The sequence below is a fragment of the Pezoporus occidentalis genome, unplaced genomic scaffold, assembly GCF_034315485.1.
Source record: "Pezoporus occidentalis ecotype Australia unplaced genomic scaffold, CSIRO_AGI_Poc_V1 ctg315, whole genome shotgun sequence".
Classification (NCBI taxonomy): Eukaryota; Metazoa; Chordata; class Aves; order Psittaciformes; family Psittacidae; genus Pezoporus; species Pezoporus occidentalis.
This window is the reverse complement of record NW_026915105.1, coordinates 85,343-97,514: the sequence shown is the minus strand read 5'-3', so window position 1 is coordinate 97,514 and position 12,172 is coordinate 85,343. Positions and strand designations below refer to the sequence as shown.

Here is a 12,172-nt window from a genome sequence, read left to right as displayed (position 1 = left end):
TAATTTGCTCTCTGTGCAAGAGCACTGCCAGCTTCTGGTGAATGGAGGGATGGACATTTATTGCATATCTTCGGTGTGCAGAGCCAAGCACTTTGACATGTGTCTGTGCCCTCTGGTCCCACAGTGCCAGTTGATGCAGTTATTATTTGGCATTGTCATATTCTGGGATTTGGAGTAATGAGGGATGAATTCTGGCAGGAGTATGTCTAAGACTGGAAAAGATATGCAGCTTTTCATCCTCTTAGCAAGTTCATGACAATTGTGTGTATACAGGATCACCTGTAATAGAGGCATTTGCTCTGCTCCCTCCAAAGCCAGCTAGGGTGCTGTTGCTCCCTATCCCATGGGGTACTTTTGCTGCCCAGCAGCGTGGTCCACAGCCTCTCTCCAGGTGGGCCTAGCTGGCATGGTACCAGGCATTTTCAGATGCATGTGCTCCCTCAGCCTGATGCCTATTTTCAGGCAACTCCTCCATGCTTGTGCACCCTGGCACGCTCTCCTGTGTTGGTTATTCACTGGGAGGCCCCAGAGGAGTGCCTGATCCCAGCAGCTCCCTGGGAGTGGCAGTGCTGATGCCCATGCCCATGCCTAAGCCCATGCAATCCCCCCCGTGCAGCTCCACACAGTCCCAAGGCAGTGCTGATAACCAGTTACTGCTACCTGCTTGTCTAAGGGTTTGCTTGGCCAGTCTGTCCTTGTAGCACACCTGGATGGGAAATGTGTTTGAAATGCTCTGTTGCTTACCATGCTGCAGCGCTTTCAATCCCTCAGTCCAGCAGCAGTTCAGTGGTAAACTTTTTTTTCACTGAAGAAAGGGAAAGGCTGAGAGACAGAGGGGGAAAGCAGTTTGTCTGGATGGAGCTCATCTCCAGGATGGAGTCTTCTCCAGTCATCTTGACCTCAGGTCTCTTCTGCTCTGCATCTTTGATTTCCAGAGAGGGGTTAATTGACTGTATCCGTATGATGCTGTGGCAAGGGTTGTGGAGTGCAGGCAGTCCTGCGCAGGCAAGACTCAGCAAGGTGTTTGGGTGTCTGAATCTTTAGGCAGTGGCTTCATAGTGTTGGTACAAGTTGTTGGCAGAAAATCCTTCTCAGTTCTTCTTCAGTTTATCTTCTCCATGGGCTGGAGCTGCAGCTGAGCTGCTCTGTCCCATGTGACACCAGCCCAGTGAGTCAAAGAAGGAGAGGAGGGAGGCAGCTCTGCCTGCAGCTGCTTGTGCCCCATCTCCAACTTTAGGCATCTAAAACAACCTTAAAGAAGCTACCCCAAAGGTGTTTCAGAGTATATGTCTTGCAGGACCTTGGTCTTTATGTCTCCATGGCCCAGTGCTAAAATGTAGATGTTAATTTCCTCTTGGTTGCTTTGCCTACATGAGTAAGGTGGGAATACCTTGGGGTGGAGCCTGCTTCTTATCCTGTCTTTGAGCCCTTGGTCACCTCTTGCCAGCCTTGTTGCCTCCCAGCCTCTGCTCGAGTCCTGGCTGCAGTGACCCTGCTGTAAACATTTTTCAGCAGATACCAGAATGTTTAATTTGGAAATGAGATGTGGTGGAAACCATACCAGACCCCCAGAACAGGCAGTCAGTGATACTGGCTTCATTTATGGAGGAGCTGAGTTCCTACTTCTCTTGGTGTCTCCAGTGGTGGCTACATTGCTCAGTGCCCTTGATCCTGACTGCGCTGAGTGTGACAGTGGCTTTTGGAGAAAGTGAAAAGTACTGTTAAGCTGCATCACTGAGCAAGAAAAGAGCCACGGTGTCCATTTTTTGGTCTATGGAGGGCTCCAGGGTGCTGTTGTGGAGTTCAGGCTATGAGATTCTCTTCTGCATTAGGGACAGCTCACAGTCAAGGGCCAGTGCTCCCTGCCAGCACTGTGGGGAACTTTGTTTCTGCAACCAAATTTAGGTAGATTGCAGATCCTTTTGCCTTCTCTAGGCCTTAGAGATGATGTAATCAGAGTTGAATTTTGTGCAGGAGAAAGGAAGCAGGGCAGTAACAAAGGGAGAACATTTTAATCTGAAAGAGCCATTTTCTGCCTGCCTTGAATAATTAGAATTCATGATGCCCTTCCGTAAGGGATCTGGCTTCCCCCTAGAACTGGAGAGCAAATTAATCAATTGTTTGGAACCTTAAATTCTTTCAGGGTGCAGATGCACCATAAATATTCTGTAGGAAGGTCCTGAGAGGAACAGCACACATCCCAATTTGTGGATGCAGAGTGCCAAGGAAAGTGGGGCATGTGCTGAGAGATCACTGCCGCAATGCCTACGTGCCTGGTGTTGACAGAGCATTGTGGCATGGACCCCTTTGTCTGATGGGGTGGTGAGGGAAGAGACCTTCATGGCCATGACCTGGGGGTAGTGAGCTGCAATTTGCAATAACCACGTTTCTGTCTCTAGTCTCATCAGATGAGGTCTCGTTTCTTTGAAAATAACAAAAAAAAAAATAAAATTCAATTTTTATTTTTAGATCAGTTGGAAATTAAATTTTGCCAACCAAAAAAGTTAAAAAATTGTGTTGCCTCATAGGAAAATACTCAGTTTCAACCTCTCCAATTCTCTAAGGACTTGAAAAAATACTCAACCCCTGTTATAAAATCAAATTCCTACACAAAACAATTTGAACATGAGAATCTATGCATTTCTTCTTGCTAGTGGCACTAAAATTGGCAAAGTCACCTAACTTTTCTTGTTGATATAACACGCCATGTTTTGATGAAGAAACCTGTGCTCATGGTGATATTTGCCCAGCTAATGAACTGGTTTGAGCCAACAGCATCTTGGAGCTTGCTAGGGCTTGGATGGTCTCCTCCTGGACTCCTTGCCACTTGGCAGGATGGCCCAGGTGCTGTCAGTGCTGCCCCGTGCTGGGGTGGTGGATTGGACACATCTCCATGGCAGAGCGGTGGCTTGAACAGTGTGTATGGTGCTGCTGGGAGAGGATAGCAGCAACTCCGTCCAGCCGCAGACCCAGCTGTGGCATCCCAAGGAAGATGCTAACAGCACCTGAGTGCTCTGTGAAAGCAACGTATCCTTGGATAACTTATTCAAGGATGCTGTGGGAGTCCAGCAGACTATGAGTGGGCTCCCCATGATCATCCTCCCTGGTGGGGTTTCAGGAATATCTCTTCAGTCTCCTGGCAGACCACCTGTGGCCACAGCAGTTTTTCCCTGAAATCCATCACTTTGTGATGGACTTTCCATTGTCATTCTGCAGACAGCAACATGTGGGAGCTGTGCCTGGAGCAGGAGGGGGACCCTGGCCCCCGGGTCCAGGGGAGGAGGGAGATGAGGGACACCCCACTGCCTGCTTTCTGTGGGGTTCCATTTCCATGGAAGACCTGTGGGTATGTGATAAAGACATTTCTGCAGTCTAAGTAAAGAGCAGTACATCAGCCTGTGTCTGTAAATCTTTCCCTTCTTCTGGCACCACAGCAAACTATATTTTAAACTGTCTTCATGTCTCAATGTCTTGTGTTTGGGTTTTGGCTTTTTTTTTTTTATTCCTTTGTGGTGGTGGTGTGGGTTTTTTTTGTTGGGTGTTGGGTTTGTGTTTTTTTTTTTTTTTTTTTAACTGGCTCTGGTAGGAGATAAAAACAATGTCCTGCATTGTATTTAGATCTCTGCAAACCTTCAGCCAGTGCACTCTGATTTTCTGGAGAGCTTTTGGGGGAAGTGTAATTAACATCAGTGTTATTTCACATTTTGCTGTTTCTGACTTTACAAATCTGAGCTTTGGAGGAACTTGGGAATAGGGGTGAACAGCCAGGGAGGCACATTCCTTTCCCTGCAGAGCTCTGCTCTTCCCTTTCCCATCTCTCACTTCATGAGAGCTTTGTGGCAGCTTATAGAGAAAGCAAAACTGTGCCTGCCCTCCCTGCCAGGCTGGAAATCCCACACTGTTCCTTTGCTGAGTGGTGATGACAAATGTATGGCTGTGTTTTGGGCATTTGGGGAGATGTAAAACTGTGTCCGCTTGTTGTGATCCTCACGTGGTGATTTGTTGGTTTGATTCCTCAGGTCGTGAGCTGGCAAGCACAACCCTCCCAGGATACCCTCCACATGTCCCTCCTGCAGGACAGGGCAGCTATTCTGCTCCAGCACTGACAGGAATGGTGCCTGGTGAGTGTTCAAAGTGGAGGGGGATGGGAGTGCAGGAAATAAAAGGGGAGGAAAAAGACAGCATTTCAGGAGGAGAATGTGGCACTCTGTGGATGCTCTGGGCTTAGGAGAGCATGAGGCAGAAGCCACAGGGCTGGAGGGGAAGGCAAGATGTGAAGCAGGCCTGGGTGAAGGAAGACCAGGCCCCCCAGTGCAGGAGGTGATTCAGCTGGTGGACTGCTCAAGCAAATAATTTACAGTGGCTGAAAGAGCCCACAGCCTCCCTCCTGTGGAGCCTGGGCATTGCTCCATTTTGGACCATGCCAGGCGCTTACCATTTGACACCGGTTTTGCTGTAACCCACCTGTTTCCTCTGAATACGCTGTGTCCCTCCATGCTGTCCTACTGCTGAGGTTGCTGATGCTTGGGGGTTGGACTTGTCCCGACCTCCACTTTTCTCTGCACAAGTCTGTGCCCATCTGGCTGCCTCCCAGGGGTTGCTGAGTTATCCTCAGGACACTGTATGCCTGTAATTTCCTAACCCTTTGGAGCCGTGCGGTGAGAAAGGATATGTAGCATGAGCCAGCTGATGGTGAGCACTTGCCTGTGTGGCCAGCACTTGCCTGTGGGGCTGGTAGGAGTGGAGGGGTGGGCAGAGCAGGGTCTGCAGGCACATGACATCACAAGCGCAGCCATCAGCTGCTGTTGGATGTGTCGGCGTGCGACAAAGGGTAGGACATCAGGATGCTGGCAGTGCCCAGGGGTGGGAGCACAGGGTTTGCTCCTGCCCCAGTGCTGGAGCCTGTCAGATACTACTGGAAATGAGCACATTTATTTCAGCTTGAAAGAACTGCTTGGATTTCTGCCCAAGCTGTGCCACTTTTGGTCTGGATGTGACAGATACTGCTGGCTATGAGGGAAAGCCCAAATATATGTTAAAAGTCATTAATTTGGCCTTAAGCATCATATGATTTGAAAAGTGGTGATAAATTGGGGATTCTTTCTCTTTCCCCTGTTGCTTTCCAAGCCCTTTAGGTCATTTGAGCCAGCTTATGGTCAGATTGTTACTTGTAATCACATGGTTCCAGGAAGTGGTGATTTATTAAAAAATCCTTGTATTAGGAAAGTGGGAGTTGGTGACTGATTTGATGTCCAGGGTCTTTCAGGATTAGTCTTTGTCACCAGCTTTGATTATGTTCTGCAATTTGGGTTCTACCAGATCACTAAGGAGTTAAGAAAAAAAATCAGCCCTTTATGTTTGTATTAGAGTTAGAAATTGTCTGCAGAAGTTAGATCATAGGTTGTTTAGAAACCAGTTTTTACACATGAAGTAGCCTCAGAAAGAGCTGCTGAGAAAGTGTCAGATGCAGTTTGTGAGAAGTGAGAATAAAAAGTGAACACCAGAAAGCAAGTCTTCTTTGAAAAGAATGTGAGGTTTTGTCTTTGTTTCATGCCATTTCTCATGGACACGCACACACAGACACTATTGGTATGTTTCTTCTAGCCTCAGCCAGGCCTGCCTGACTGCAATGGCACAGCTGGCTGTTCAAGTCTGGTGAAGATAGGAACTTGCATCAACTCTTCAGCATAACCGCAAGCTCAGCTGGTTGTACCTGTGCTGGAGGGGCACACATCCTGCCCTGCTGCTCCCCTTCTTTTCCCATCCAGTCTCTCCTGGACTGGTTCTTCACCGATGCCCTGAGATCCCCTTCGCTTCAGGAGCATCCTCCTGCTGAGAGTGAGCATTTGAAAGCCTCTGTGCATTAGATACTGTCATTCATGGCAAAGGTAGAGATTTAGAAGCATTTAGAAACATTGTGGGAATCTAGCCTTCTTTCAGAGCACCTTTCACTGAAAACCCAGCTGTGAGCCCTAGAACCTGTAGCTTAATTTTTGGGGAGCTACCAGCCCTTCAGGAGCAGCTGGCAGGAATGGCAAAAGGGCTTGGTGCTGCTCAGCCGGAGAAGGTGCAGTGAGGGTTTCGTGATATAGAGTCATCTGAACCCATTTTCCATAGTAATAGATTTTATTTTTATCTACACATAGGCTTGTGTGACCCATTATATTGAATAACTGCACTGTTCCTCTCTCTGGTTCCTTTAATAACAACTTTCTGCTCTAGCTAGTGTGAAGGTCAGCTTCAATTCCTGTAGGTTCTCCTTCTCATGTAAGTGAGAATTTGCTAACTAGCATCCAAAATGCCTTCTCAATCCTTCTTTGACTCATGTCCTTTGCAGGACCAGTTTCAGAGCCTTCCTAGGGAAAGCACCACAGCCCCCAAGGGGCTGACCATGAAGCAGATGATGGATCCTGTCTGGTGCTGTAAGCACATCCCTGCTTGTTCCAAAATGGACAAATCTCCGTGCCTGAGCAAGGGTGCATGTTTGGTATACCAGTCTCAGGGATTCATTTCACGACCTGCCACTGCTTTGTTGTAGTTTTTGGACCCTCTCCTAGAAATGTGCTTCCTTGATAAGGTTTTTAATTGTTAGCCGTGCATTTCTGCTCATAATTAGGTAGTTGTGTGTGTTAGTGCTTAGAGATGTTGGAGAAATGTATGCATGTTAAGACATGGACGGTGTTTTGTTGTATGCATGTTACCACTGCCATCGCTTGTGCTGCTCTGAATGAACCTGGCTGTTGATGCACTACTGGTGTTTGTCCTGCATCTGCTGGGGTCTGTGGCATGCCTGTGGGGCTGGAGAGACCATCCAGCTCTCTGGCATTTCCAAGATGGAAGTGGGAGCTGTGTGGATTAAGCTTCTTGCTTTGTGCTTATTTCTCCTCCGGCTTCCCTGCTGTTCATTCGGCTTCCTATGCTGACATCCGTGGGTCCTTCTCTTCCTCTTCCAGAGACAAGGATGCACACAGGAGCATGTCTCCACTGCATCTCCATGCCCATCACAAACACCTGGTCCGTGATCTCAGATCACCTCCCTTCTTTCCCTACGAAAAGAGGGACTTGTATTTATCAACAGGGATTTTCCTTTTTTATGTGGCTTGTGAATGTTTATGGTGGCCCACAGAATAAATTTCTCTAAAGGAAGCAAACAAGCAAACACATGGTTTCAGTTTCAGCCCAGAGCTTTATGATCCGGGTGCTACATCACTTGAGGCTCCCATAAATGTGGTGCCTCTGCACATAACTGGCCCAACCATGCTTCTCCTGCCTTTTGGTGGCCAGAGGTGACCAGAGAGGCAGTGCAGATCTAGTAGACCACAGTGCTCTTGCAGCACAGAGTACAGTGAAGTGCTGCAGTGTGGACACACGGGCAGGTAGATGGGAAAACAACTGGCTGGATGGTCAAGCTTAAAGGTGGTGGTTAATGACACAATGCCACTGTACTGCAGGGTATGGGCAGGGGTCTGACCTGGTCAGCATCTTCATCCACAACAAGGGAGCACACCTTGTCAGGTTTTCAGATGATGCCAAACTGAAGAATGCTGTTAGTGTCCTCCAGGGTAGGGCTGTCACACGGAGGCACCTATGCAGTCTGGAAGTAACATGGAATTCAACCATAAAATCCTGCACCAGAGAAGGGAGGACTGCAATAAAACTGGCTGCAAGAGGGACTCTGGGGATGTGGGCAGATCGGGAGCTGAACAGTGTGCCCTGGTGGTGAAGACAACCAGCAGCATCCTAGCGAGGATTATCCCCCTCTTTGGCACACTTAGACTCACAATGGGAATAGTGCCGGTTTGGGCCTGCTAGCACAAAGACACAACAGCCATGAAGTTGAAACAGGCAAGATGCAAATTGGGTGTGAGGAAAAGCTTCCAACTATTCCCCCATCAAGAGGGTCCAGAGGTGGAAGAAGTTACTCAGAGAGACTGTACAGTCTCCATCCTTGAGGGTTTTTCAAGGACAGGCTGGCTGAAGCTGTGAGCATCCTGGTCTAGCCTCATTGCTGGTCCCACTGTGATCAGGCTCTAGAGACCTCTCAAAGTCTGCTCCATCCTGAAATGCCCCATCATCCCGTGACTCAATGTTTTTATTATGGCATTGATGAAAACATGCTGCAGAATCAGAAATTTGTATGCTTCTGTCTGGTACTGTACGAGGGAGGGACCTGGTTCTCCTGTTAGTTTATTAATTCCAGTCACTGCAGCCCTGCAGAATGGGCTCCCAGCTCAGGATCCTCCATCTGACTGTACTCAGTGACCAGCTGCCCAGCTTGCTTCCTGTCTGGGAGACCAGGCATGGAAGGGGGAAGGCAGCTAGACCTGCTGTAAAATGGGTGACTATTAGTGAATATTCCTGGACATGCTGGGAGTAGACAGGAGATGGACAGCATTGTGTGGCATCTGTCATAGGAAGCCATGGGGTCCTGGAACAGCTACTGCCTGGCCACTGACCTCACCTTCCTGCTGCTGGGGAGGGATGCAGCAGCTCCTGGAGCAGCTTGACCAAAGTGGACACTTGTCTTTAATCCTCATCATCTAGTGGCTTATGCCTTGAAGCATGAGAGTTTATATCCCTTGTAAATGTTTATTTTGTCTAGTGTAGCTCTCTGTATGTTCTTATTATCTATTTAAAAGTTCAGTCTATTGATTCCTACTAGATTTGTGGTCTCAGTACCATCTCAGAACACAGGATCCCACAGGTAAATGAAACTCTATCTGCAGAAATTATCTCAAGTAATTTGGTGTTATTTGTTCACACTGTGACTGTATCCCTAATATGCTGTTGCTTTAGAAAGATCGAGTAGTATTTTCCCAGCAGCCTTCCCTTTGTCTCCTGGGAAAAGCAGGCAAGAACAAACTGCATCTTCTCCATCCCATCCAGTACTTGCAGTCCAGTACCTCCCAGCTTTGGTTACTTGTTTCCGAAGAGGCAGTCAGTCTCTGGGCTGTTTTGCTCTTCTGATGGAACTGATGCTGTCATCTGCTTGCAGCTTCTGCTGTCTTTTCTCCCTTTACTACTTCACATCTGCAGATTTACCTTTAGGAGCACAGCAGCAGCTAGGTGGGAGCACATCACTGGAAAATGCAGGATTTTACTCTGTGACCTCTGTGGGTGTCCCAGAACATTTTTTGAAGTGAAGTGTTTGAAAGGGGGAACAGATTCTATGTGCAGTGGTCTGCTGGTTATGGACTATTATTGTATTTCCCTCACCTCCAGGAGGCTGGACCTTCTCTCCAGCACTGCTCCTCCTCCTGTGTGGACAACAGTGCACTCCCATCTGGGGCTGGCACGGTGATGGGAGCCAGCACTGCTTGCCTGCAGTCTTTTATTGGTTGTCTCTTTCTCCACATACTACCAGCCTGTTTCCAGCACAGGGTCAGGTCTGTCTTCATGGATCACTGCTTGTATATGTGGGACTGCTCCCAAGACATGTCTGTGGAGGGCAGTGGCCATTGGGAAGGGGACAGAATGACAGACAGGAGCACTGCCAGAGCTGCAGCTTGGGTGCCTGGTCTGAGGACCATGATCCCTAGAGCTGTGTCCATTTGGGTCCTGGCTGGGGCCAGGGCAGGGATCTTATGGCAGTTCTCACTGCCAGGACAGCAAGGGCTTGGCAGGGGTCTTGGGCAAATCATACCCGTGTCCAGCTTCAGCATCTGCTTGCCCTCACCATCAGGTTTGTGGTGCTGTAGCTGAGCTGGGGAAAGGTCATCCTCAAAGAGCCATTATTGTTCACTTAAATACTTACTCCTGTTCTTGTGTTAGAAGTGTTGGGACAGTAGCCCCTGCTGCCCCTTGGTTTCTGTTTCCCCCTGTTCTCTCTCCCCATCTCCAGGCATGGACATCCTGCCTCCTGCCCATCCTCCCCTCCCTGGGACTGTCATTCACCCTGTTCCCTGCTCTCCTGCCAGGCCCTGAGCACTGGGTGACAGGAAAGGGTAGACTGTCCGGAATAGTGATGCTGAGAATATAGTCATTAATGGGACTCTCGAAACCCAGATGTCCTTTCTGAACACCAGTAATTTGTTTTTAATGAAAAACCATGCAGTGACCCTGAACAAATGAATTCCCTTTATATGAAGTCTATGTGCAATTGCCTGGCTAAAGGCACTAGAAAACAGTGACATTCAAAACTGAGCTTTGAAAAGAAAAGCATAAAAAACAGCAATGGTGCCATTATCAATCTCTTAGCTAGGAGAAGATCCTAGTTTTAACATGTGAAGCAGAAGGAGATGATGCTGGGAAACAAAACGTGGTTTTCAGACGCATTTTTTCTCATGGCTAGCAGGTATTAGTGTGTAGAAGAAGTGAGGTTATGTGACCTCTCCCTGCTGGGGCTCTTTCTCCTACCTGGGACTACAAGGAACAGCACTGTCACTCAGCTGCTTGAGCCCAGCCTGCAGTGAGGTGTGCAAAGGAACTGGAATGTGAGCTTTGCGGATGGGAGGCAGCAGTTAGGATATCAGACCTCTGGAATCAAACCTGTAGGAATTGGTGAGGTTTTGTCCCCCCTAGCACACTGAAGACTTAATTCACAGTTATTTTAATGCATTTGTTATTGGTTCTGTCTCTGCCTTTGCCAAAGTTTCAACATAGCCTTTTGTAATCTCCTGACACGCAGCGGTAAATATTTGAAAGCAAAGCAGCTGGGAGGTAAAACACTTAAAAATGGGAAGACAAAGCAAATTATGGTATGTGGGATGACAGAGAGTATCAGTGGCGCAGCCTAAACTGAGTTCTCCTCTGATTTACAGCACAAAGCTGAAACTGCTTGGTTACATGGGCAGTGATGCTGTTGTGGCCAGTGAGAGTGAAAGGAGAATCAGGCCCCTCGTGCTAGAAGAACTGAAAGCAAAAGCAAAATAAACCTTAGCATTTCTTTGGTGAAGTGGAAAGTTTGAGAGTTACCTCCTTGGAGTCTGGAGGTGACTCCTTAGTCCATTCACCATCTGCTCCACCTGCTTCATGCTGGCATTACAGCAGGGATGTTTATCTCTGTGTCGGATTATGGGCATTTAATTTTTTTGTGCTGGTATCACCACTTATTGCAGCCCATGTAGCTCAATCCCAGCCATCACCTGGTATGCCCCAAAACACCTTCACCCCCTGCAGATGCACACAAGAGCACCCTGGACTTCCACCTCCACAGCTGGAAGAGCTGCTGCCACAAGCCAGAACTGCTGAAAGTTGGCATCCTCTGGCTAAGTGAATTTACTGTTTTTCTTCAAGTCTAGTGCTGCTCCACAAAGACGCCTCCCCAGCCTCATGTAATCTGGAGGACAAATCCTGGAGAAGTTTCATCACATACGATGAAGCAAGTGATATACCATCACAAATATCTTGGGGCAATACCACATTGCAAATAAACTGACAAATGGTTCCCTTAATTAACAATGAAGCAGTTAAGAAAATGGTATGTGTTTATCCGCTGCTTGTGTACACTTTGAGTGAGGGTCTGTGAGCACCTTGGAAGTCTGGAGAAATGTTTTGGCATTCATCTCTCAGAATTGTAATTACCACGCTTGCACAGAGTATAGATAAAATTTATATTGTTTTCAATGTGATGTTGTCAGATATTATTTCGTTAAATTGATTTAGAAATTACACTGGAGAGGGCAAGAAAGTGAAATATTGGGAAGCTAACAGCCTCTGGATCTGCTGTTCCCAAACCCGCCTTCCCATTAGAGACCTGATCCTCCGCTGGGGTCAGCTAGACATGACCGCTGGCCACCAAGGCTCTCTGCCGCTTCACACCAGCTGAGGATGAGGTCCCGTGTCCTATGCTCTGCAGAGCTGGTCCTGTCTGCTCTGTGGGCTCCCTCTGCTCCGGCTGTAATTTCTCTCTCCTCCTATCAAGGTGAGATTCTGTGCATATCTAAACATAAGTAAGCAAGGGGAAGTGTGTATAAGCAAAAGGGCCTGTATTTTAGGAGTGAGAAGGAGGAGAGAAAATGTATTGCTCCACTCTTTGGAAATGTCTATGCATTTGTAACAACAAAATTACCATAATTTGCTCGTTAACGCAGCTAAATCAGTCAAGCATTTCTCCAAACACGCAGAGGCTGATTCCTGCTCTAGGTCTGCCAGTGAGTTAAGCATGGTAGAAATTAGCATGCAAATAGCCCTAATTCGGCTGAGCTGTCAGATCCGCATTCAGCTGCTTGTT

General features: G+C 47.8%; 1 protein-coding gene across 9 annotated transcripts in view; it reads left to right on the top strand.

Moving 5' to 3' along the window:
• PAX5 (paired box 5) overlaps positions 1–12,172 on the top strand; it is a 134,843-nt gene that overhangs the window by 95,706 nt on the left and 26,965 nt on the right. For 6 of the 9 annotated variants that reach the window (XM_062628380.1, XM_062628385.1, XM_062628386.1 and 3 more), the window contains one exon: positions 4,020–4,121. In XM_062628380.1, coding sequence (XP_062484364.1) covers positions 4,020–4,121 — 102 coding nt within the window. The other 3 variants (XM_062628383.1, XM_062628382.1, XM_062628388.1) reach the window with 3 other exon arrangements.